General features: G+C 48.5%; 1 protein-coding gene across 4 annotated transcripts in view; it reads right to left on the bottom strand.

Moving 5' to 3' along the window:
* Positions 1 to 4,990: 4,990 nt before the first annotated feature.
* Positions 4,991 to 25,557, bottom strand: part of npnta (nephronectin a) — a 31,015-nt gene continuing 10,448 nt past the window's right edge. For 2 of the 4 annotated variants that reach the window (XM_072707638.1, XM_072707639.1), the window contains 11 exons: positions 24,530 to 24,622; positions 21,543 to 21,638; positions 18,473 to 18,592; positions 17,070 to 17,189; positions 15,670 to 15,804; positions 15,029 to 15,151; positions 12,765 to 13,151; positions 10,005 to 10,094; positions 8,761 to 8,859; positions 7,284 to 7,543; positions 4,991 to 6,871 (listed from right to left, as the gene is read on the bottom strand). In XM_072707638.1, the coding sequence (XP_072563739.1) occupies positions 6,761 to 6,871; positions 7,284 to 7,543; positions 8,761 to 8,859; positions 10,005 to 10,094; positions 12,765 to 13,151; positions 15,029 to 15,151; positions 15,670 to 15,804; positions 17,070 to 17,189; positions 18,473 to 18,592; positions 21,543 to 21,638; positions 24,530 to 24,622 (1,634 nt within the window). In that variant the 3' untranslated portion in view covers positions 4,991 to 6,760. The remainder of the gene's footprint in view (positions 6,872 to 7,283; positions 7,544 to 8,760; positions 8,860 to 10,004; positions 10,095 to 12,764; positions 13,152 to 15,028; positions 15,152 to 15,669; positions 15,805 to 17,069; positions 17,190 to 18,472; positions 18,593 to 21,542; positions 21,639 to 24,529; positions 24,623 to 25,557) is intronic. The other 2 variants (XM_072707640.1, XM_072707641.1) reach the window with 1 other exon arrangement.

Raw genomic sequence — 25,557 nt, 5'->3', positions numbered from 1 at the left:
CATTTCACAAATAGTCGTACACCCTCGCAAGACTGCATTATGGGAGGAGAGTATAAATCCACCATTCATTCTGTAAAATTACCCGGATATAATCCATTTTATCCACAATTATTCATGTCCTCGGCTCCTCTTGGAAAGCAGGAAAGTTGAAGTGTGTTAGTGTGGGCCTCAGAGAATGGATCGACACATTATAGACGGCTGCAGGGCTCATCGTGCTTTGACCAGATTATCCATCCATCCATCATTCTATCTGTCTATCTATCTGATAGAGACTGGCCTCTGTGTGTGTGTCCATCCTTCTATCTATCTATCTGATAGAGACTGGTCTGTGTGTGTGTCCATCCTTCTATCTATCTATCTATCTATCTATCTATCTGATAGAGACTGGCCTGTGTATGTGTGTGTCCATTCATCCATCCATCGCACAGGGTACGAAGCAGGGGACATCCTCAACAGGACACACTAAGAAAGCCATTAATCATGTTTTCAAATAAGCCAACACATATATCCTCCCAGGGAGCAGAAATGGATCTCAACAAAACACCTCCCGTTGCACTGAGACACAGAACCCATTTATCCACCTGTGATAAATGATAGACTATCCATGTTTACAAACGTCTACCTCAATCGTACCACTCTTAAACCGTAATAGCCCTACACACTTTTATATTAGATCTTAACCTGACATCGTCTCTGACTGTACTCGCACATTTAGCTTACTCAGTTTTATAGGTCTGTCTGGCTGCTACATCCCACACCGGCTATGCCGTCCGCGGGTTTTTATCGTTCCATCACTCACCCCGCAAACGAAAGCTTCAGCTGGACAGAGCAGCACCAGCTGGCTTCGGCAGGTGAGTGATTCCCAGACGCGGCCGTTCTGCATCTCACAGCAGATTTACACCTGTAAATGGAGATGTTTCCATCTAGGAGACCGCTCTAATTAATCAGTCGCATCCTGGGTCACGTGACCAATTCTGGGCAGTAGAAATTCGAGAGTTTTTTTTTTTTCTTGTTGCCAGGCGTATGAAATATTAGATCATTAAAATTTTAGAGGGTTGGTGTGGTGGAATGTGGAGTGTTTCACAACCTCAGGGTTGGGGCTTTTAGTTGCACATAGTGTGTGATGGTGTTTGGACCCTATGCACCCCTGTCTGTGATGCCTGCGACATGCTGCAGGCCCCTGACCTTGTCCATAATAAGTGAAGATGGATGGATTGAGTCAGGAAGAGGAGCAGCATGGATATATGAGCTTATTTGGGCTGGCATATAGCCCAGGCAATCCTGGCATTTGCTGGGGCCGCCAGACCACTAGGGGGCACACCGGGGGGAGTTGTGATTAGGCCTGTCGCAAGCAGCGTAAATGCGTACGTATTTAATGCGCTTTTGCGCTAAGCCATTACCATGGATTTTTTTTTTATGTGACTAATTTGTACTAATTTCACGGTATAAATGCTCAAATGAACGCTGATTTCTTGTCATAACAGTGCGAATGCACATAAAATAAATAAGTATTTGCATATACGACGAATGCGTACTTGCGTACCAGTGATGTGTAACCCTGGATATAAATATAGCTGAAACGAACACAAAATACGCTAAATTTCATTTTTCAGTTTAGAGTGAACCAAAGCTATAAGTATACCAAAATATCATGCCGTTGGATAGCAGAAGTTTTAATTGATGTAAATCTAAACTAAAATCAGACGCGGGATATTCAGGTAATCGTGTTGATCAAAAAAATACAACTGGAGTGAACACTTAAAATGAAAAGCAAAAAAAAACAGATCGTTTTTTTAAGTGAACGGAATCATTAACACCAGGGACCTGTATCTTGTTTCAAGAACATCTTAGACGCAACAGCTGACTGGAAGAAGCAGCGATATAAGTTTAACGAGCTGGCAAACAAAATTAGCAGGATTAGAGGGGAAGAGAATGATGTAATGATATATGTCACACTTACGTGATCATTTCATGTCATGTTTTGCTTTTAAATCGTTGATACACTAATTGTCCAGCAATTTCTATATAGGCCTAGGCCTACAAAAATACCCCGTCATACGTCAATTCGTGTTCCGTACGTTGAATTCGACTTTGCGTCGGTTTTTTGTTAAAAATACAGTATACCTATATGGCGAAAAATACAAGTCATCTTAAGTCGGTTTACGCAACCTTACGTTGGTCAGGTGATGTTAAAATTTGTAAAATAATATATTATGTACAAACTCAAATAAAAGCTTATAAAATTAAAAATATTACAATATTTATTTATTTTTAATTTAGCATTAATAACATATATTTAAGGGAAATACTTATTAGGTATTCATATTGTCTAAATCGTTTTTTATTTTCATTTTATTTTAAGTCATTTTTTGACTTAACATGCCTTTAGGAACCAATGACTGATGAAAGGTGTGGCTGTGCCAAGGATAACAAGTGATGAACACCTCCAAGCCAGTAGGGGGAGTCTGAAATACCTACCACTATACTTTCCGCAAGGTGAAACGCATAGTCAGACAATGCCTCAATATTTTGCTCCTATGCAGAGCCTTTTGGGTGGGTGAGGAGGGGGTCGCAGTGTTATAATGCACAGGCTCACAAAGCAGGCCGGGGATTATAGAGAGCTACGGAGCAAAGGGGACCATATGGGACAGGGGCCTAGCGTGGCGGCACCTCCCGTAAGGTGTCATGTGACATCTGCACCGATGTGTGTCGCGTGCTCGTTTTGGTCCTTGCCTTATGGTGCCTGTGCCCTGCATGCGCTGTATACTTTTTTTATAGGAACAGCTGCCTCATTGATTTACACAGTGTTTATCAGCTTAGATTTTGTTTTGTTTTTTAAAAAAAAAAACTAAAGTAAATCATGCCCATTTATGCTCAGCAGCGGCACAAGCCCGGCTGGGCGAGTGGAAACAGATGAACGCAACGCAGCCCCGGCCAGACCGTCTATTTATGGGTCGAGAGCTTACAGGCATTTGTTACATGCCTGCGCCCCTGGGGCTGCCAAGCTGGGAGTAACTCACCCTCCCTGCGTCCCGGCAGACATTCGCCATGATCTTTCATTTTTACACTACATTTTCATTTATTTGGCAGGCTCTTTAATCCAAAGTGACATACTTTCTTTTTCTTGTCTTTTTTTGAGAAAGCAGAGTCAGCCAGTCCCTGGAGGCGAATTTGCGCTTCACAGGGTGGTTCAGGAAATCTTATTAATATTCATGAGATAAGCTGTCCCTGATTGGCCAGTGAATGCCTTAGACAGAAAAAAAAGGCAGCATATGTTGATGTTAACTGGCCAATCAGGTAGTGCGTCGCTCATAAATATTAATGAGTTGGCCAATCATGTAGCGCTTCTCTCACGGAGCAACTGGGGGTCCAGTGGTGGCATCACTCTGTCGGCCCTGGGATTTGAATCAATGACGTTCCAATCACATATGTGATTAGGTGTCTCTAAATTTTCTTGTGATGGACTGATGGCCCATCCAGGGTGTTTTTCCTTCTATCCTTTGCTTTCTTTATGACCCTGTAGATGGATGGATGGATGGATGTTCCAGATGTGTGCATGAGTAAAAATGGCAGGTATGGCTGGATAAAAATATAAGCTCATTTTAACGTGAACCATCACAAACATGTAAAATATAACACGTAACGTGCAAATTTGGAATCACTGCCAACAAACGTAAAGAGCGACAAGTTTCCAGCCCTCGCCCGTTCTTGTAGGTATATGTCTGCCTGCCTGGTCCGTGCATGACTCTGTACAGTAGACCCCGTTAATCAGCATTGTCTCGTTCTCTCCATCCGTGGTGACCCAGCGTGATTAATGGCAGGAACAGTGTCGCTGACAGAAAGGTCAGTATTACTCATAGCTGGGTTGATTTCTGCATGTACTTAACACAGGAGCCAAGAAAAAACAATCCTGAAACAAAACTGAATTAGCCAGGGCTTTTGGCGGCACGCCGCACGTATAACCGAGGTTTGCGTCTCAGTGCTATTCTTAGACGAATAAACAGCGTGTTTTATGTAACGGAGAACAGGACGGCACATTAGCTGACCTTGTTAAGCTGTGTGATATACGTCTTTCATCTCTACAGCGGCAACTGCAGACGCACAAAGTTTGCCCATTTTATCGTAAATATAGAACTTGATCTAGCATAAATAATGTCGCTGGAGCCAAGCACGGCATCTTTGAAGCGGAGCCTTGGAAATGCGGCGCGGTGTAAATTTCAGGACTGTAATCCCCGATTCATCCGCCCGTCTTAGTTAACAAACGTAATGGAAAGATTATTAATAAACTATTTCTAAAAATCCAGTTCCAGTTTTTCTAAGTTTATAAATATCGCATGTCCTCCTTTGGGGAATAAATTGTGTGTTTGTAAATGTTAACTTTTGTTCTTGTTTTAATTTTTAACAGGATAGCTCTACTTTATTCTCTGCCAGCCACATGGGTTTGAACCAGCAGCCTTCTGATCACAGTGACAGAGGCTCAATCCACAGGGACACGCACTGCCCCACACTAGTTGAAATATTTTACAGCTATTGAGTTAGGGGTTCAGATGCTGCCGCTGGCTGTGTATGTGTGTGTGTGTGTGTGTGTGTTTTTGTGTGTGCGCGCGCGCCCGCCCGTGTGCGCCCTGCGGCACTCTGGCATCACAGGTTTCCTAAGCTGGGATAGGCTCCAGAATTACCATTATGGAAGACGGATTGATGTATTTCATATTTATTAAATGAAGGTTTTGTGCATGTAACAATCGTAATTAGTAAACAGCGCAAACATTTAAGAGCTGTTTAGGGCCAGGCTTGTGGGCCAAGTTGTTGATCAGCGTGCATCATTATGATTAACGTGACGTCCCAGAATTCCCAGTTCTTTATGCAGAGCCCTATTAATTTATTACATTCACTTTTGCGAAAGTGAATTAAAATTAATATCAAATTAAAATTCATTAATCTGGAAAAAATGTATTGGTTTTGCTTACACACAGAATACAGTACAGACCAATTTGTGATTAAATTTTTATATTTGGAATCCTTCCCATATTGTCAGCATGAGTGTTATAGAATATAATAGTATAAAAGTCATACAAATAATGCATTTTAATTAATCATGCAGAGGTATTTTTCCCTAGCCCCGGGAGTTTATGCAAATAAATAATGAATCTGCAGAGACTTTTCAAATCCAACCGGATGAATTAGCTTCAATAGCACAAAGCACAAAAAAATCAGGTGCATAATTATACTTTAATTGACAGCCTTTGAAGTGATAAATGATTAAAAATCTGCAGGAAAAGTGTACAGTACCTTTCAGGGTGATTTTCTGAGGATGTCAGGAATGGATGGACGCTAGTAAAGATTTTCTAAACGGGGTGGTGTTTCCTTCTTTAACTACTGGAAGTAGCAGTTTTTTGTTTAGCTGCACCGTACTGTGCTGTGGAATATTCCAGAACGAGACCCCGAACGGCTCGGTTTCAGTGAATCAGACGGAAAACACTAATCCTGCAAAATCTACGAGTCACGCGATCGAGAATAACTGAAGAATCGGTCGAAAACCAAGCACCGTGGCATAAAGCGAATCGTGTGAAATTATACAGCTATCCATTAAATAAAATTCAAACGTGGAAGGAGGTTCGAAATTAATGTGGGGTGCAAAGGTCATCATTTAAAAAGGCGCTTGGCTGAAAAGTCCACACCTCCTTCCACCTTCAACACTCATCTTTCATTACAAGGATAATCGATACTTCCAGATCAATACTTCATGTAATAGTAATACACCACATTTCCTTATAGAAGCATTAATCTATTGAAACGTACACATTTTGGCTACATTTACAATAACATACCTTTCATTACTTGAAAATAATTCAAGACCAATATTATCATAATAATAAACACGAAAAACAAAGTCGATTCTGAAATTACAGATATGGTACAGTACAGTCTGAGTCAGACTGTCATTGAAATGTGTTAAAAAAATAGTGAAACAACTCTGAATATGAAAAAAAAGCAAAACATGCAAACACACCATATTCTGCCGAAAATTTGAACATGCTTTATAAGCTGTTCGGCCAATTATGCTTTGGAAAATTCTACATTTTCTTTGTTTTTGTTAAGCACTTGGTCAAAGCATGGTGTCTGAGTGATCAGGAAATCAAATTCATGCTGGGAATCTTCTTGCGTGATATCGGCACAAAACTTTCACTGACGCCAGTGAATAACACTGCCGTTAACATGGTAATTTCAAGGAATTCTGGGACTAGCCTCAAAATTAAAACAAAAGCGCATGTCAGACGGCAATCGTATCGCTGCAATGTCATTCCGTGGATTTAACGACAGTTAGATGTTTCGCGGTCAGATGCCTAACCCACGGTCAAACATAGCCGGCACCGCAACTCCGTGGGCGCTTGTCTTCGGACGCGGCCATGCTCGGGGCAACCTGCGGTGGCGCCGTCTGCTAGCAGACTACGGGGGAAGAGCGCGGAAACGAGCGAGGCTCGGACACGTTTCAGACGCAGGGGTGCCATGTTGTCACCGGATTTTCGGACTCTTCTTGCTCGGTCTTGTAACACCGCGGGTCAGGTGACAAGCACAATGGGGGCCAGGGTGGGGAGGGGCGGGGGGGCAGAGTGCCTGAAGCTTGACATCATCCTTTTCTTTTCGGTGGAATGCGGCATCTTCGGCCTGCAGGGGCTCGGGTTATACAGGCGAGGGGGGCAGTGTTGCATTTTTTCTTTGTTTTGTTTTTTTTTTGGAGTTCGTACCCCCCCCCCCCCCATTACAGTCTCCTTGGGCTATGCTCCTCCGTGCAGGCGCCTCTCCGGAGGCTTATGTCATCCAGCGCGATCTCACCGCTCCGGTTCCTCCCCCGCTCGCCCTTCAGGATCACCTGCGGGAAGTGGACGGCGTGAGCCCCGGAGGCGGGAATTGAGAGGAGCTGGTCCTGAAGTGTCTTTCTTTACCATAAAATCAAGCAGGTGGGACAGCAAGACTCCAGCAACCCCATACCAACCCCAGTACCAAGCCAGGGAACATTCACCCACATTCAAAGGAGGTTGAACAGTACGGGTTACTAGTGATGGCCAAATGAAGCTCCATGAACCATTTGCTGTATTTTTGGTCCCCACTAGATGGTGCTCTTGGCTTGTTTTGGGGCATGCTTTGTGCCATTTTTTTTAACAGAGAGCTCCATCTACTGGGGTGAAGACGTACAGCAAATGGTTCATGAAACATCATTCTGTCCATCACTACACCCCCGATCTCCTTGCTGGCCGGTGCCAGCACCGCACTGTGGTACTCACGCTTTCCAAGCCGACTCCCCACAGGGTGATCTGCGTGTGCCTCCAGCCATGGCCCCCCGTGCGGCCCCAGACAGCCGGGCTGTGCTGCTGGGCCTTCCTCAGGAAGACCTGCAGGACGCCCACGTGGTGCCCCGACAGCTTGTGCCGGAACGACAGGCAGAGGTCCCCGGCGTCCCAGGGCGCCACCAGCGGGACGACCAGCCGCGCCCCACGCCCACTCCGCCGGCCCCACACCTCGGGGATGGTCAGGTACTTCCCTCCTAGAGGCGGGGTACAGCACAAGGTCAGGAAACAGAGGGCAAATGAATAATCAGCTTTTAAAACAACACGTTTTCATTTATAATGCAGAAGTTTGAATACCACCAATCTGCATATGTAGCTTGTCTGCTCACCCCGTGTCGCATGGGTTAACTCAACCCGACCTCTCCACTTAGGTGAATTGATGTCTGTAAATTGTCCATAGAGCATAACTGTGTGTATGAATGAGTCTGCGCCCTGCGACGGACTGGCATCCTGTTGAGGCTGCCCCCCCCCAGCCTTGTGTGGTTTGGGACAGGCTCTAGGCCCCCCTATCCCTGACCAGGCTACGTGGTTGGACGATGGAAGTGTTACTACCTCAGCGATTAACTTGGTCATGTTTGTGATCTCTTGTTCCACAAAGCAGGATTTCTAAGTTAGCTGGGTTAACTTAAGCTAGAAGCAATTACCATACGTTAGTCCCTGATAACCTCTGCCTGAAGGGGGGGTCTGACCAGGTCAGCCCCCGACGCCACACATGGGTGTCATGAAACACCTTGCATTCACCCCTGACCAGGCCAATGCTAAATCTCTGCTGATCTGGCATCTCTTTAACCTCCCCCCCCCCATGGGACTTGGGAAGTAGAAGCCCTCCCTGCTGTCTGGTTGAAAATGTCACAGCCGAATACCTTGATCCCCCCCCTTCAGCAAGGAGTGTAATTTAAGCAAAAAGGCTAGAGGGACCCTGGCTCCAGTTTAATAATGACTTTTTCAAACCGAAGTACAATTTCAGCGAGTGTCTGAATGGCGTAACGTCACATCTGTCTTCTTGTATAACTCTTCAAAATGCAGACAGCCCCACTAACGGAAAGCACTTTTTCAAAAACAATTCCATTTTTGCTCAAATCGATTTGTGTCTCACTTCAGTTTCAGACGTGGATATATACCCAGCATAAGAAGCACTGACCCAAATGGACTCTGACCCAAACGGCCTCAGAAGTTATTCTAGTATTGTTTTTAAGGTGGAGGGCATAAACAGGGGCCATAATTTCTAGAGAGGCCATCCTCATCATTAGCCAATTATATGCTTTGAACTGGTGAGTTTGGGGAGGGGGCACTCCAGCGGCCAATCAGCTTTCAACTAGGGCCCCTGTAGCCCTGCCCCTGTGTACACTCCTAGTCAGCATAGCTCAGCGAGGAACAAGGGAGCTAGCAATCAAATGAGGGGTGCAGGTGTCACCTGAGGGGTCCTCCGTGGTCTCCCAGTGCTGATCCCCTTCCTTGTCGCTGATCCAGCTGCAGATCCCGTCGTCAAAGGTGCAGCTCAGGAAACCGGCATCTGTACACGGACGTGTGACCCGTCTCAGATGTCTAGAAAGCTCTCGGCTTTCCACACAATGGTTCCAGCTAGGCTAAGATAAGTTAAGCTAGACTATGCTAAAATAAGCTAAGCTAAGTTAAGCTAGGCTATGCTAAAATAAGCTAAGCTAAGTTAAGATAGGCTATGCTAGGGCTACGTGCTTGGGTGAGTTTGCTGTTTCTAGGCCCCCCACTAAAAAAGTGACTGCTAGCATAGTCAATACTTGTGGTCAAAAGGGGGCCCTCAACCCTCAGGGCCCCATGCAAATGCGTAGCTTGAGTGGTGGTAAACACCAGCACTTGGCACATGACTGAGAAGGACGTGGAGACACGAGGACTTAGTGACACTGCCGCGTGACTGACTTCAGAGCTGCCTGGGGAGAAATGTAATTATAAACCAAACAACGAAGAGAGCTGGGGCGGACCGAATTGGGAAAGACGGGAAGATACCCAGTATTTGATTTACTCAATTAATTCAAAGAAATCTCTTGTTACGTGCCAATCTCTCTTACCCTGCAAGTCGGCTGTTACACTACAAAGTAAATGTATTACTGTGAGGATGCAGAGAGTGCTTTGAATAACTACCCCCCCCCCCCCCCCCCCCCAGTTCACAGTTCACTTGGCAACTCCAAAAACACAGCCGGCATTATTCCACACATCGCTGTACAAATTAGATTCTGGACGGGACCCACGTTCATCACTCAGCTCTCCTACCATTTCCTGGCCAATGAAAACCCTCTCTGCGCTGAGCCCGGCCAATGAGACAAAGGCCCCGCTTGCCAAAACAAACACCTGGCGTACTCGCACCGTTAGGTCATACGATTTTGTTGCAGCCAAATCCGTTGCCAAACTTTCTATTAGAGAAGACTATGCATCTGGCCATCCTGTTCTCTTAGGCATGAGAATGGTGCATTTTTTGCGGTTTTCGGGGCTGATTGCAAACAGAAATGGATTTGATATGTAGTTCATGGCCTGTATGTTACATGTCTTTCAATACATTATGTAGCTGAGATGTGGCTTTTCTGAACAGCACCGCTAGAGAGGCCGCAATGAGCACTAAGCCATCTAGGTCTTACATGTACATTTTTTTGTGCAATCTTGGACAGGCGAAACCTGCGAGCTTACCAGGGTCGTCGTGTGCCTCTTCTGCGGTGTTGCCCAACTCGATGTCGTAATCGAACCCCAAAACGTTGTTTTGGCCCTGATTCCGAGGAACTATAAAGAAAAACCAAAGGAAGACATGAAGTTTACGGCAAACCCAAGCATGTTGCCTATGACTCCCACCAGCCTGTGTGGAGGAAGTGTGTATTCCTTAACGACTGCGCCACCTGCTGGCCTAAACAAACTACTACACCTTCTAAAGAAATCACACATTCAAATATTCTATAACATGGCAACCTGAGTCATAGCTGATGATACAGATAAGATTCCACTACAGCAAACCAGATTGGTTTTCTAAATTTAATCTGCAGTATATTTAACGAAACCTCTACAACCGACTGATATGACACAGGGAAAAGATTGCGCTGCTGTTGTAGGACTTGATGTCATCACTCATGCTGGAATTCAGTTCCTAGTTAGGACAGCGGAGAGCACTGGAAAGCACTCGCGTTACAGTAATTCTGATGCAAGCGGTGGGTAACTGCAGGCACTACCCATAAGCCCCTGCTCCTCACTGAAATAACATAGGGTGTCCTTGTGTGATCCTGCACTTTACAGTTTTGTACCTTTATACGGTCACGGGCTAAAACGAACTTGACAGCTTTGAACCCAATGTTCAAGCCTAACCCTGCACTGAGTGCAAAGCTCAAGCCAAATCATATATCGAGTCCAAGACTCAAGCCTAAACCCACACTGATCCCAAAGCTCGAGCCTAACCTAGACCCCACCTTTTCTGCTTTTCTCCTGTGTGGCTGACTGGGAGCCTGCTCTTTTCATACTGAGTAAATCCTTAACTGTGCAATGGCAATTTGTCTCCAGCAGGGGGAGCAGTGGAGTCTGCAGCATTCCACAACCATAAGCATAAAATACCTGATCCTTGACACCCTGAGACACGGCCCCCATGATTTAACACTCCGCCGGGCCTCAGCAGAGAACGCAGATGACCAAGAAGCCCTCCCTTGTGCAGGGGGCCCCGATAGGATTGGGGAACGTGGGTAATGTCGGGCACTCAACCAGCAAGGGAGGTTAAGCTGAGGGGGACCCCCCTGGTGCTAAATTAGCCGGTTCCTGATTTAAGCACAAAGGTATCAGTGACATATCGCCTCCTTCCAGCGTGACTGGTTGGGTGTCGGGTTATCAGCCTGCCGCACCAGCGCGGCAGCGGCGGGGCCTGTAGCGGCCCGCAGGATAATCGCGTTTGTTCCCTTATCTGCGCTGGCAAGGAAGACGAGGAAATCTCCTCGGAGACCACTCCGGCGAAATGAAAGAGAGCAAGCAAGTGAGATCATTTTTTTATTTTTTTTTACCCACTGGCTATTTTTATACCACAATTTATGCAGAAAAGACCTAAAAAAGATTTAATGAATTCACCCAGCTCTGTTAATGCATCAGACTCGCTGCATGTACATTCTCAAGGTGCAGGATCTATCAAGCAGGCATGTTGAAATAAACATGACTTTACTGCTTCTTCCATCTCCCTTTGAGCCACAGAGCGAAAAAACTCACAGACGAGTGCTTATCTGATAAAAGTCCTTCTTTTATTTCATTCATGGACAACGTCTGGGTGGTCAGGGACCTGCCGGTGACCTGGGAGGTGGGCAGTGCCAGCCATGAGAAATTTTGAAGTCAGAGGCGGGAGTACTGTGTGCAGCCAATCACAGACGGGTCACCTGCTTCCTATTGGTGACTTTGAAGGTTCCAACCAATATAAACCAATCAGCTGCTGAAAGCGTACAGCGATCCCATCCACAGTGGCATTCAAGGCTAAACCATACCGCCATTCCCATGCACAAGGTTTGTCGATATAAAATGCCGCAGTTGACAGCTGACAGGTCGCGTGGACACCTGACATCATCGCCACGTCGCGGAGGGTGAGATCCCACACCAGAGCGAGATGTGAGATCCGTTCTTGCAATCCGCCAGACCTCAGGCGAATTTATTTAGCCATAATTTGTTTTTAATCACTGCGCCAGGAGGGGGAAGAGATTCTGTTTATCATTCCTCCATTTTCACGTCATTAGGATCCATCTGGCGCCGAGCCGTCGGACAGACCTCAATCTCGAATTAAAACCTCCGCCGCCCTCCGCACCTGAAACAGTCACCCCATTTTGGCGGTCTGCACTCGGTGTCACATCGCCGACACATCAGACGACGACCGAGGTGCTCAGCGCTCTGCCTACTTGTCGGCGCGAATCCAGGAAAATCGCTTTCGTTATGTGGCAACAGCTGACAAGCCCGAATTCACCGAAATGCCTCTCACATTGCCTGCTGCCCCCCGCGGTCATCTGCCGACACATAAAGGAGACCTCACAAGCCCTTTCTTTTAAGCAGGGGTGAGGAAACACAAAACCTAAAACCGCCAGTTCCTGAAACCTCAGCCTCCCTTCCCCCTCGAGGGAACCCCAGCCGTCGCGTACGTCAGTCACGTCCCACGGAAAGCACCGGAGAGAGCCGAGGAGCCGTCTGCGGCACCGCATTTCTGACTCCTCGGTGAATTTGTCATGCCCGGTAAATCTGTCCACAGACTGGACGATTTTATTATTTATCTCTGGCGCAATAACAGGGCTCTGAGCTCTGAGACGCGTCGACACGTCTGACACAGTTCAGTGATCGTCGTGACAGTGTTTCCCAGCCAAGACGGTGAGCGGTGTTAGTGAGCCACTTGAGCGACACGTCGCTGTGGAAGCCCCCTACCGCACGGGAGAAAGCAGGAGAGAATCTTACTGTGAACATCCCCTCTGGGCTTGGAGGTGACCTCCTTCTGGATGCTGTTGTCCACCGTGGTGCTCTTGGGAGTCGGGGCCGGCTGAGTGGGGGTCACCGGGACCTTGCGGGGGGGCGTGGGTGCGGGGGCGAGGGTGGGGGTGGGGGGACGCCGGGTCGGAACCACCGGCTTCTGCGTGGGAACCGCCGGTCTGACTGTGACTATGGGCGGCTTGGGGGTGGGAATGACCCGCTTCTTGGTGGTACTGGGAATGCTGGTGGTGATCGATTTGGGCGTGGCGGGCGGACGGACGGTGATGGGCGGCTTCTTATCGTTGTAGTCTGGGATCTTGTTGTTCGGGGGGTTTTTTCCTGGTCTGGGGGGGTCAATGCTCACCTTGGGAATAGCTAGGAAGGCAACAAAAAAACACACCATTTATTTCCAACTGGTTTTTCGCTCCTTCTCAAGGCAGCGCAATTTAAAAACAAATTTCCAGTTAGTATCTATAGATTTAGAGCCCCAGATGATCAGTGTGGACATGCAAGGGGGGTGATCGCCCCCTCCGTGCTACCACCTATTTTCACCAAGGGGGGGGGGGGGGCAGATTAAATCCTCTCAAGCATGACCTCTTCCACTCCTCCCCCTTCTAAGGATGACTGAGCTCAAACAGGCAGTTAAATTCACTGGACCTGCGTTTCACCCCCGAACAGGAAGAACACGGAAGGAGTACATCTGACAGACCGTTCATTCAGCCCGGATATCCTGAGGCCTTACTGATTCCCTCACTGACCGTTTAAAGCCTAAACATTATACATCAAGCAGCTGATAGTCAATAAAGCAGCATAAAAAAAAAAAACAGTTTAAAAACAGGCAAGAAACAGTATCAACGCATGCTGAATAGTGTTCTTTTAAATATATATGTCTTTTTCAAAAAGGATGATGTCCCAGAACTTTTTAAAGTTTAATTAAATTGTCTAATAAATGGGGCGTCATGTTCAAGGGGCAGTTGAGGATGATTTACTCTTATCCCCCGTTACGGTTAAGTCCAGCACCAACATGTCTGAAAATGTCAGACTTTATGACAGAATCGCAGTCTTCCCTTTGTATTGAAATCCAAGTCATGTTAGTACCTTGGTTTCGACAGTTAGATGCTACCATTACCCACTCTGGGGGTGGGGGGCCCTGTAAATATCCCCCCCCCCCAAGCCCTCACACCAAGCCATTCAGTCTTTCTAACTGTCAAGATGACCAGCCCAAGACTTTGTTTGCAAAACTGTCTTTTCAAACTACACTAGAGAAGACAGATATTCAGTTCCCACACTGACATTTAAAAATGGTAACGGCCATGTGTATCCGCTGAGTATTGGCCACGCCCCCACCCCAAAAGCAATTAATAAACACAATTAACGGAAGGGGACTTGTGAAAAATTGGACAAGAATTACAGAGGCTTTTTAAAAGCTCACAAATGGGTCAATATCACACGCCGATTAAACGAGCAACATGGAGTGCACTACATTTGCTTCGCGTGAGTTATTCTCCAAAAAACCCGACAGTTTTGCATTTGGTTGTGGAGGGGTGTGCTGGTGCAGAATCTCCACTTACAGGATGACTTTGACACCAAAAACACAAACGGGATGTTGTAATTTAATTCCCCCCCGCGGGTTGTACCGCATGCCCAGCTGACAGCTGATGAAGGAGCCTGCGTGTCCGTCGTGTGTGCAATCCGAGTGTCCTTTTAGAGCAGCGTAGCGGAATGTGGAGGGACGGACCGGAATTTGCCGGGACGCTTTAGGATTGGAATTGGAACACTCCGTCAATAAAGAAGCAGCCTGCTTTAACGGCGAATGACCTGTCAGCTCATCAGCGCACCGTCAGTCGGCATTATCGGGCACCAGTTGGGGAACAGTAGGTGTAAACAAAAGAGTGTGGGGGGAAAATTAATTTGACAGCGAAAGTAATACGATTCCCCCCCCTGCATATTGCCTTTCGAGATTAAAACGATCCTGCCGTAAGACTCTGATATCGACGCACATTCAGCCGATAAAGCGTGAGGGGCAGCGTAGCTCGGAACAGGCAGGCAGCCCGTGACTAGCAGACTTTAAGATAGTGAAGCAGCCTCGCGTAACTCCTATAGCACATATTATTAACCAGCCCAACTTTAAGATGAAAGAGAATCAGAAGAACAAAAGAGAACTGAGCCCCAGCTCCACAGCACTCTGACCTCCCTCCCCGTCCCGACAGTCCCTCCCGGAGTGGGAGGGGACGGCGACTTGCGGCGCTTACGCTTGCAGTCGTAGCCAATCCCGCGGAAGCCATCCTTGCACTTGCACTTGTAGGACCCCGGTGTGTTGTAGCAGACGGACGAGCGGAAGCACTGGTGCTGGCCGGTGGCACACTCGTCCACATCTGGGGGAGGGACGCAAACAAGAGGGGGGTGACTCACACACCGCATGGGCTAGATGTCCGGTTTTCAGCAGCATTAACCAGAACCTGCTGAAAATTCACCTCCAGCTCTGCCCTACATTAATTTTTCACCTGCTGAAAAATAGCACTGAACCCCAGACAACACACAGACTTCGCTCCAAAGTTCTTGGGCACATTCACCAGAGCCGCTCTGCTGAAATTCCTGGTAGTTATAGGAATTTTAAGCAGAGAATTTAGCTTAAATTCCATACAGAATTATGTTTAGACAGAAAACACAGTGTAAGTTTCTGTCAGTGGGCTGAGAAATAGCCAAGCTAGTAAGTAATCATCAAACATCAGTATTACCACAGTAATAAACTCATAATCTCATGTTCACCTTTTGGTTTTAGCCCCTTAGATTGCTTCCTTGGACTCACTAGGGGGGCGGTCTCTGGGAGCCATGGTAACCACAGCAGATGCCGACCAATCGGCTTGCAGGATCCCCGGCCCCGCCCCCTTACCCGTGCACTGGTATTTGCCGTTGATGTACTGCAGCTCGAACCCGTCATGACACTTGCAGATGTAGCTCCCGAAGGTGTTGACGCATTTGCGGAAGCGGGGACACACCCCCTGTCCCGCAGCACACTCGTCCACATCTGGAAAGGGAAAGGTCGAGATCACGCGAGCAAGTGCACTCATGTAAGGACGCAAGGATTTGACGAGTTTTACAATTGAGAGAAGGCCATTTAGCCATTATTCGTCTTATTCTACATCTGAACACTTTTTCAAGTGCCTGAACTACCCAAGCCGACCTCCCCATCCGTTTGTAGAGCAACATTCTCTTTGTCCCATTATAAACTGGTCTCCAACCGCTCCCCACTCTTAAATCCCAGTATTGTGCCTATAAGTACCCCGAGAGCCCTCAGCACCTTTTGATCCCCCAGATCTGCCCCCTACCCCCGAACCCCCAGCCTGAGCGGGTTTAAAAGCCAAAATAAGCCCCCCCACCTATTCTTTGGCCAAGTGCCGGCCCCCCAACTGCAAACAAGCTCCTCTTTCTCCCCACTTCTGTCTTTTATAGGAAATCACGCTACTTCTAACAGAAGAGAGATTAGCACTATTAACTTGAAAAACATCAGGAAAAACCCCTTGGTTTTCAATTAATCACAATGGTGGACCAGAAGTTTAAAATGAAACGACTTTTTCAGTCGTTTCATTCGGCTCTATTTTAATGGAAATCATTGGCCCAGGCCGACTGCGCTGGACTGAGAAGGCCGTTCATGATAACCCCTGAGTGAAGCAACGTCCTTCTCCATCGTCAGCCTCTCCATGTTCCTGCTTAAGTCCTTCTTTTCAAAATTGACTTCAAACGGGAAAAATCCTGTGAGGCAAAATCTTCTGATGAGTTACACTGAGCTGTTTTTGAAGTCTTAACTCATCCACGAGTTCCCCCCGCCACCCCTGACCCCAGAGCAGAGCAGGCTACAGGGAACTGGGGGGGGGGGGGGGAGGGGAGGGGGTGTTTTGGGAGGTGCATTTAAATGAAGGTTAATCTCCGCGATTTGTACACCGACCGCCTTGTGGCCGTCTGAACCTCAGCAGTGAATTAATTTCTCCACTGACAGACATTAAAGACAAGACGGGGGAAAAAAATAAAATGTCTTTATGCTGAATGCATGTCACCTTTGATTCTAATTGACTGGGATGTCATGCCACAGTTCAGCCAGCGGGGGCGCCACCCCGCTCACATTGCACATAAATACCCAAACCTAAACCATGGCTGGTGGGCATGATTTAAGGCGTATGGAAACGGATGCCCTTGAAGGCTTTTTTTTGCCAGAGATGAATTTGATCCATCCCTTAGAGCCCCGACTGAGCAGCAGGCAAGCGTGACATCAGCACGGCGAAGCGAAGAACATACCTACACAGGTCCTGCCGTCGGGGCCCAGCTGTAACCCTGGCGACGGACACTGGCATCTCACCTCCCCCTTCATCACCTCACAGCCGTACTGACAGTTGGCCATGCCGCAGGTACGTGCATCTGGTGGGGGTGGGGGGGGGGAGGAGTTATAGGGCACCAGCAGGTACAGGTATCCAGGATGCACATCACTTAATAAGAAAAATGTATATACAGCACACGTGTAACACTGGATATCACTGGATATCACTGGATATCACTGGATATCATCGTCGTATAAAATACTCAAATCCCGACATGGCTGAGCGTAACCCAGAGGTAGAAATGACAAGTATGGAAGGAAAGTTAATCCAGCATTATTAGATTCCACAGGTGTCCCTCCAGGATCTGCCGCTGTGGCCTTTGTCATGGGGACGCAGAGGAGCTGGCCCCAGCCGGCCGCACCATGGCCGCTAAACTGTCTGAATGGAGTTGCTTTGTCACAGTGGTTTGTGGAAATCTGGTGGCAGCGACCTCGCAGACCGGCCCGCTCACCTGAACGCTCAGGGGTATTCTCACGCTGGTCCGCGAGCTGTCAGATAGAGAGCCCTTACAGCCAACATAATAGGTAACCGTGGAAACACCAAGCGTGCTTCAAATCATTGGTTCAGATCTTTTGTTTTTTTTGTTTTTTTTAAATATAAATGCTGGTACTACTTGTTAGCTTTAGTTTAGCCAGGGTGCTTTGCAGATTTTCACGCCCCCTGAAGGTAATGACTCAAAGTAGGTGCGGCGTGACGGATCTCCGAGAGGTAGCCGGTGATTAATTAAAAGTGAGCCCAGAAGGGATGCCGGGATTGGATCCAAAATCGGCGAGAAGGTTCCCTCCCCGTCCCGGAAGGGGCAGCAATCCGGCGCTTCATTGTAAGCCTGGTCACGTGGCACGGCCCCCGCGCCATGACGGGACTGCCAAAGGGACCCCAGTCTCTGCCGAAGGCGCTTGGAAAACCTCCCCCCCTTCCCGTCTCCGAGGGAGAGTCTGAAGTTCTTCAAACGGCGGTTGCCGTGCGTAAGGAGTTCAGTCGGCGCCCCTGTCGAGGGACTGCTGTGCCCGGCGGCGAGCGGCGGGGCGTTTACATCACTCACAGGGTGACCTTCATCTCGTGTCTCATATCTTTCTTTTGAGCCCCCGTACCCTGCTCTGCAGAGATGCCCCCGGCTCTGCGCTGGCCCCTATTTACAACCCCTCTATCCCGCAATGACATCTTCGCTCAAAGGAAATGGGCACCGACCTCAATCCGCTCCAGCGAGACCGGAAGGCAGATAGCTCCCGTGTTCTCGAAACGGCCTTGTTTTGGGGGGGCAGTTTCTTAACATTCCCCGGGGGGGGCCCTGCACTGATGATGATGGGGGGGGGAGCCACTCACTTCCACAGGAGCCGTCGGGCAGCAGCATGTAGCCATTGAGGCAGTAGCACTTGTAGCTCCCGTAAGTGTTCATGCAGCGGTGTTTGCAGGGTCGAGGTTTCAGGCCGCACTCGTTCAGGTCTGCAGAGAGGGGTCAGAGGTCAAAGGTCAGAGGTCAACCTCCAAAAACGAAAACAAAAAACCCACTGATTTTCTGGAGCAGGATATGATGATGATCAAGAAAGGCCCGACATACTGAAGATGGTTGGTTTTGGATGCTTTTGCGCGATTACTCCTGAAATATATTTATTTCAGATGTATCGCTTGCGGCCATAAATCTGGAATAAATACACCCGTTACCAGACTATGACATCATAATGGAAAAAAAACCACTGAGTTTATTGTGAGGGCGTCCAAAAATTTTGCCGGAGATGAATGCCAACATTTCGCACACCCCCGGATGATGAGCGGCATACTTACCAGCAGAGACGCCGGCGGGGACCGCTGGAGCCCATGGCTACTCCGTCCCAGATAGAGGTGTTATGAATTCCCCCCCCCCCCCCCCCCCCACAAAAAAACAAAACAAAAGCACATCATCTGAAGGGGGTGACAGAGGACCTACAGAGTTTCACGTGGACCGCCAGGTGTAACCTGAGGACCCTAGATGTCTGGGGGTGGGAGTTAGGGTGAGAGAGGGGGGGTTTGCTGAGTGCTTACAGGCTAAGTATAGCTCAATGAGCTGTATTGGTTACAATGCTGGTTTTTAAAGCCAAACATGAGATCAAGGCTCACCAGCTTGGGTTTTGGCTGTAAGGCGCCCCCACCCCCTCCCCTCCCCACCCCCCATCTCATTGGCACCATCTTTAGCTCTGGCCGAGAGCCTTCGGGGTGAGCGGAGAGGGGGGGGGGGGGGCGCTGCCTTAAATGGACGCCCAGTACAGCCTCTGCAGCGTGATCCTGCACAAGATTTTCAAACTGGGGATATAGGTCGACGTCATAAACATTTGCCTCAAATACATAACAAAGGCTTAGCCCCCCCCAGCCCCAATAACCAGCAATTTACAGCTCCTTAGAGTGCAGGCAGATGGAGGTTGAGGTCGGAGCAGTCCGAGAGCCCCCCCCCCCCCCCCAGTCATATCTCAGGTTCATCACTGATGTGGTTGCGTCTTTTGAAGCCGGGGATGACAGTCAACCACAACAAAGACCCAGGAACGCCTGAAGGCAGTCATATAACCTTCCCTTCTAGATTAAAGTGTCTGGGTATATCTTCAATTTTTAAAACGGATTATTCCACTCTGCCTCTGGAAAATTTGTTTCTAAAGTCCTCCAGCAATTCAGATCCAGTTTTCCGTTGCCGGCCGTCCTGTTATTACAGAGCAGATGAAGGAGAAGATGCGTTACAGGTTTTTATCCACAAAACTGCACCAGCTTTCTTCCATCTGTAAGGTATCGTCAGTGACTGCAAAAAGGACGTCAGGACAATTCATCAGGCAGACAAACGAGCACGGAGCCCCTAGACAGTGTGAAGCTGAACCGCGGGGCCCAGAGAACCGGCCTTGGGACGTAGAATGAGCTAACGATCTCTTGATGGGAGGGAGAGAAATCGATCTTTTTGCGGCGACTTCATCTTCCCAAGATAATAGTTCAGCAATCTCGAAATAAAAAGGAGATTGTGAAATAACTTAAAATATATGTGAAGCTTTAAAAACAGTCCACCTGTACTGCACTTAAAATCAAAAGAATCGGCGATTTTGATGGTAAATCTATGTGAGTTTTGATTTAAATTGGCTGTTCAGGTTCCTTTTTCGGGACAGTTCAATCGAGTATTTCGGCTAATTTTTTTAAGCGTTTTTTTCTTCCGTCTGTAAAATGACAGCTTCTTTTTTAAAAATAAAATAAAAAATGGACGGATTCTGCGTATGATCAAACTCCCCTTTCAACTGCTAACACCCTGCTTCCCCCCCCCCCCCCTTCACATTTCCAATTCCATTTCATTTGACGGTTTCCCTCAGCTGCTTGAGAGGGGCCCAGAATCATGGGAGGGAAGATGGGCAGCTTGTGCTGGCTTCCTCACACCGTGGAGTTCGCCAGCAATGGCCGCTGTGGGGAGGAAGACGGCAGAGCAGTGTCCGTACTGCCCGGAAAGGCAGTTGACAGTAACGAGGGCAGATTCACAAACCCCGCGCTGCACATTTCTCCGGGAAAAAGTACCAGGCTAGGTATACGGCCAGGGTTTTCCACTGCAGAGACTGGCAAGTGGCCAGGGGAGGGGGGCAATTTGAAATAAAAATGGAGGGGAGAGGACAGGCCTACAGCGTATCTAACTCTGCTCGTTCCGGTTTGGGATGCCGGATTCTCCGCTGGAACTCAAAGATCCCAAAAATAGGGATGTATCAGCCTCTGAAAGAGTTCAGGGATCACTGTGGCTTCCACTCGACCTCAATGTGCCCCAGCTCAGTTCCCGTGGACTGCTGAGGTGGGGGGTGCACTGGGTGGGGGGGGCACCGGGAGGAGCAAGGAGTAGAAAACGAACTTGCTGGAACCTTTACAGGAGGTCGTTTAAGGTAAACACTGAACGTGAAAATGCTTCCCGAAGGCTGGTATCAATTAAATAAAGCGTGAAAGTCCTTAGCAGTGAAACATGTTACCAGCTGCTTGTTACTGCCTGGTTTATGACAAAATAACTGCAAGGAGCAAAACTCTAGCCGCCCTCTTCTGCAGGTCTGCTAGTGTAATGCTCCACTGCATCAAGTGCACTGGTCCAGTTTACGCCCCGATATTGTACATGCTGACAGAGTCTCGACTGTGGCGGTGCTCTCGGCCAAAGGGCCAGGCAAAGAGGAGCCCTGCCAGGAGAAGATTCAAGGAGAAGGAAAGAGGAGGGCCGCAGGGGAGAGACAGCCAAGAAGAGGAGGAGAAGGAGAGGTTCTGGCGGCTTTTCAGGAGGTTGGGCACAGCGCGGTTCTCGGTGATGCCATGCTTGGCTTTGGGCTCCGCATTCCGCGTTCGCCGCCGGACAGCGTGCGCCATGCGAGGGGGGGAGGGGGAACAAGAGGGCTGGCTTGCCTGCTGGCCGAATGGAGCCGCTTACCCTGTGGAGGAAGGACCCCTGCTGGTGGGAGGTCCACGGGGAAAAAGACGGGAGGGTGTCCGTCCCATACTGGAGGAGTTACATACTCCTGCTCATCTTCTCGAAGGAGAAAGGAGGGGACATAACAGAATGGGAGTGAACGACAGGGGCCATGAATCAGGCGACTGACCAAACAACATTCCTGGAGCGAACCGTAACATTATTCGGAGAGAGAATTACAACCTTAAGGACCAGCAGTCAGCAAATCCTGTTCCCAGTACAGTAATGTAGTCACTGTTTTCCTGTCAGGACAGAAGCACCACAGAAGTCTCTGCCACCTCCAGTTGTATGTAGGATCCTACAAGTGGCAGCTTGTAACGTCTCACATTCAGATCTCATCAGCAAGACGCTCAACCCAACCTGATAGGTTCATAATTTTAATTCACACGACGGATCACATGACGATCAACCTCCACTGGCTATCAATTGGCTGCCGTGACAGAATCCCTGAATAAAGTTCATGATGCCCTGGGTCATCGCTACAGAAACAGACCTTCAGAATGCTACCCACGGACAACCTCAGGCAGTACAACTCGCGCCAGATCCCACAACTTCCTCTGAAGACCATGGAAAAGCTGAGGGTGAACCATTCTGAAGGATGACCTTGAAAGCATCTGAAGAATGGCCCAGGTATGACCTGCAATGGTGGAACGTCGCACCTGAGGTCAAGCAGGTTAAACACTGAGATGTAGCACATGTGCGATAATCCTAGCAGCTTAACTTTCCTAATAAATGTAAGTATATCCCAGCGGAAGTAGCCTTCGATGGCCAGAAATAAACACGACAGAAGACTGGTATGCAATGCCGGCTAAAACGAACTTAAAATACCAAAGATTCAGGTGCAGGAATCCTGGCAAAGGAATTCAAAATGCCGTCATGTAGTTTATTGCCGAAGGCTGGTGCCAGGGAAGATCTGACAGCTAACGGGCGAGAACAGCCAGGCTAAAGGGAACACGAGCGGGCACCTGACTCTATTTGAGCCTGGGGAACATCTGGAAGGAGAAGAAGTGAGCTATGGCAGGGGTGGCTGTTGGATCGCTGCCCATGAAGTGCTCTCAATTAAGCATCTATTTCCCTGGTTTACAGAAAGCATGGCCTTGCGATTCCCAGACTGGCTTTTATTAACATGTGACCGGGGAAGCGGCACAGCGGGAAGCCAGATACTCATTAACCAAATTCGCAAAAATAATCAACTTATTAAAATGATTTTCCTGGGGGGTAGGGGAGGGGTGCGGATCCCCACGCCGTGCCTCTGCTAACCGGATCAGCTTCCCATGAGTATATTTGTTCTGGGAAATCGAATCCTATCTAATAGAGTCCACCTGCGTTTCTGGAGGGGGCATCATCTGCTAAGGAGCTGAAGCCATACCTCCAATTCGGGAAGGCGGGGGCATTAAAGAGACGTCGATGGCCAGCCTCCACGCCTTCCCACAATGCTCTCTGCTCCAAACCTGGCCTCTCTGTCTGCACGCTGGATGCTTCCTCGCTTCCGCCGGTGGTTTATGATGCACCCCTTTTCTTTCCATGTACATCAGCAGCATGTTCTTCAGCAATAATCCCACAATACCCCTCCTGTGTATTTTAAGGGGGGGGGGGGGGGGGCGGTGTTTAAAGCCTCCACTTTATAAGTGCTCCTCTGGGCTATACCACAGCAGTACTGTTCTTCTAGACTGAGCACGTGCGGCTGCCTGTGCACCTTGGCATGACTGCTTGAGGCGAGATGAGCATATTTTCAATATTACATATACCAGCCCCCCCCCCCTCCCCCCCATACAAATAATGTTATTACTTCAGAAACTATTATTCTTAAATTGCTTCCAAATCAGGTTAGGTAACTTTTATACAAACTAACATAGTGCACTGGAAGTGAGTGAGATGAGGTCACATCAGATATTTTCTGCACCCCCTGGGTGTTTTGGGGCATACTGTAGCTAAAGCCTCCCGTCATCCGAAATTGCGCCATTTAAAAACACTTTTTACTCTCCAGCCAAGTGTTTTGGAAAGAGATTCAAGAAGTACTTGTTTAAGTCGTGGCAAGATATTACTTTGTACAGAAAGACAAAGAAAAAAAAATAAAAGCATTCTACAAAAATGTAATGCATATGAAAAGTGTAGCAGTGCTTCAGTATAATAGCAGACAAAGTGTACCGTGACATCCTAACAGGAAAAAAATCTGTTTTTTTTTCATGTCGTTTCCCTCTGAGGAGCATCGAAATCCGAAATGTTCTCGGAAACAGAAGATTAATGAACGTAGTTTCTGAAGCGTGTTGCTGAGACACGGGGTGCTGTGTCGCAAAGGCGAGATCGGTACCGCGTCAGCGTGGGTCGGGAACGGGGAGGTGGCACTGTACCCCTGAAACACCACGTGCTCCTGACTGACTCTCCACCTGGGGGGGGGTTAACACAGCACAGGCGTTGAGCCCGCACCCATCTGTCAGGCCGTAAAGCAGAATTATGGATCCCCTTAAAAAGCTGTGATGTTTACGGGGGCTGACCCAGGCGGACAGACGCCACCTCAATAGGGAAACAGAAGACGGCCAGAGGGACATTCTTGGCAGTATTTTCTCCATTTTAATTATACCTTATCCAGTTCCTGTCTAGGGGCTAGAATTTCAAAAAAAAAAAAAAAAAGAAAAATCGTGCCTCAGGTCCTCTGACAATCGGAGACGGCCCTCTCCCTGCCTATCACCGCTCCTGTCCTTGGAGATGCCCGGATCGTGAGAAACTCACGCGCAGGATCCGAGGCTGAAAAACCAGATGTTCAAATGACACTGGGCCCCGCCCCCCAACCCCACCGGGCCATCAAGTATTTCTGTGCCTCTTCTCCCCACCCCTATATCTCCGTGCCTAGTGCCCAAATCCGACCCCAGCAACAGCCACAAACAGCTGCCTCATATGACACCCCCCCCCCCCCCCACGAGGAAAATGATGATGAAGAGGGGCGTTACCTTGGTTACAGGTCTTGCCAGTATAGCCGGGGAAACACTTGCACTTGTCGGGTCCGACGCATTCGCCATGCTTGCAGCCGTGTGGGCACAGGGCTGTGGTGGGGGGGGGGCGGGGGGGGGTCAGAGACAGGGAGAGAGAGGACGGCATGAGCAATGGACCCGCCAGGGGGCTGGAAACCCATCCTCCATTCATTATCATGGCATTTACCTCTGCCCCCCCCCCAAAATAGCCCTGTGGGGGTGTCTTCCTCACACCTGTGGAGAGACAACTGTCCTACAGACCTGCTTCAGTTTTTATTTACACTTTTATAAAATAATACAATTCTAATTCTCGAAGAAAGCCAGCGGACTCCTGGGACTGTAATCTGATACGTGGGGCTGCCAGGGGACACCTGTAACACTCTGGGAACCCCCCCCCCCTCCACGCCTCATCTTTAGGCAAGACTTAATACCCGCTGCATGGGGGTGTGTCTAGATTTACCAACAGGCGGACAAAGAGTGGAAATGTGACCTTTGACCTCCGAGAGGTCAGAGGTCAACCAGTGTGGTGAGACAAACTGACATCTCGGTACGTGTAATGGTGTATATGAGAAAATGGGGGGTTTGAGTATTTACACCCCCCCTCCCCCGCCTCCTTGTGCTCAGCCTCGCTGATCTATGATTTTCAGCCAAGTGTCACTAATTACCTTTAAAAGCTTCATTAAGTCTGCTGTGGTACCAGACGAGCCCCACAATTTATATTCCCCATCAGCTGCATGTGGGAAAAAAAGGAGCCTGTCGCCCCGCCCCCCCATCTGGGGAGGGTGACACAGCGCCTCCTGTGTATAGATGTGCTCATTGCAGGGCCCCCTCTAGTGCTGGAGTGTGTGGGATGGGGCTCACTGGTGGGGAGGGAGGTGGTGGTGGTGTGACTCTTTAGGCTGGTTTATGACTGGAGGAATTAGCTGTCAATAAAAACTTTGGACCACACATTAATGACCACACATTAATCATTCTTGACTTTTATAAAACTGACAAAGTCCAACACA

Source organism: Paramormyrops kingsleyae, chromosome 25 (assembly GCF_048594095.1).
Source record: "Paramormyrops kingsleyae isolate MSU_618 chromosome 25, PKINGS_0.4, whole genome shotgun sequence".
Classification (NCBI taxonomy): Eukaryota; Metazoa; Chordata; class Actinopteri; order Osteoglossiformes; family Mormyridae; genus Paramormyrops; species Paramormyrops kingsleyae.
This window is presented reverse-complemented; position numbering and strand designations above follow the sequence as displayed.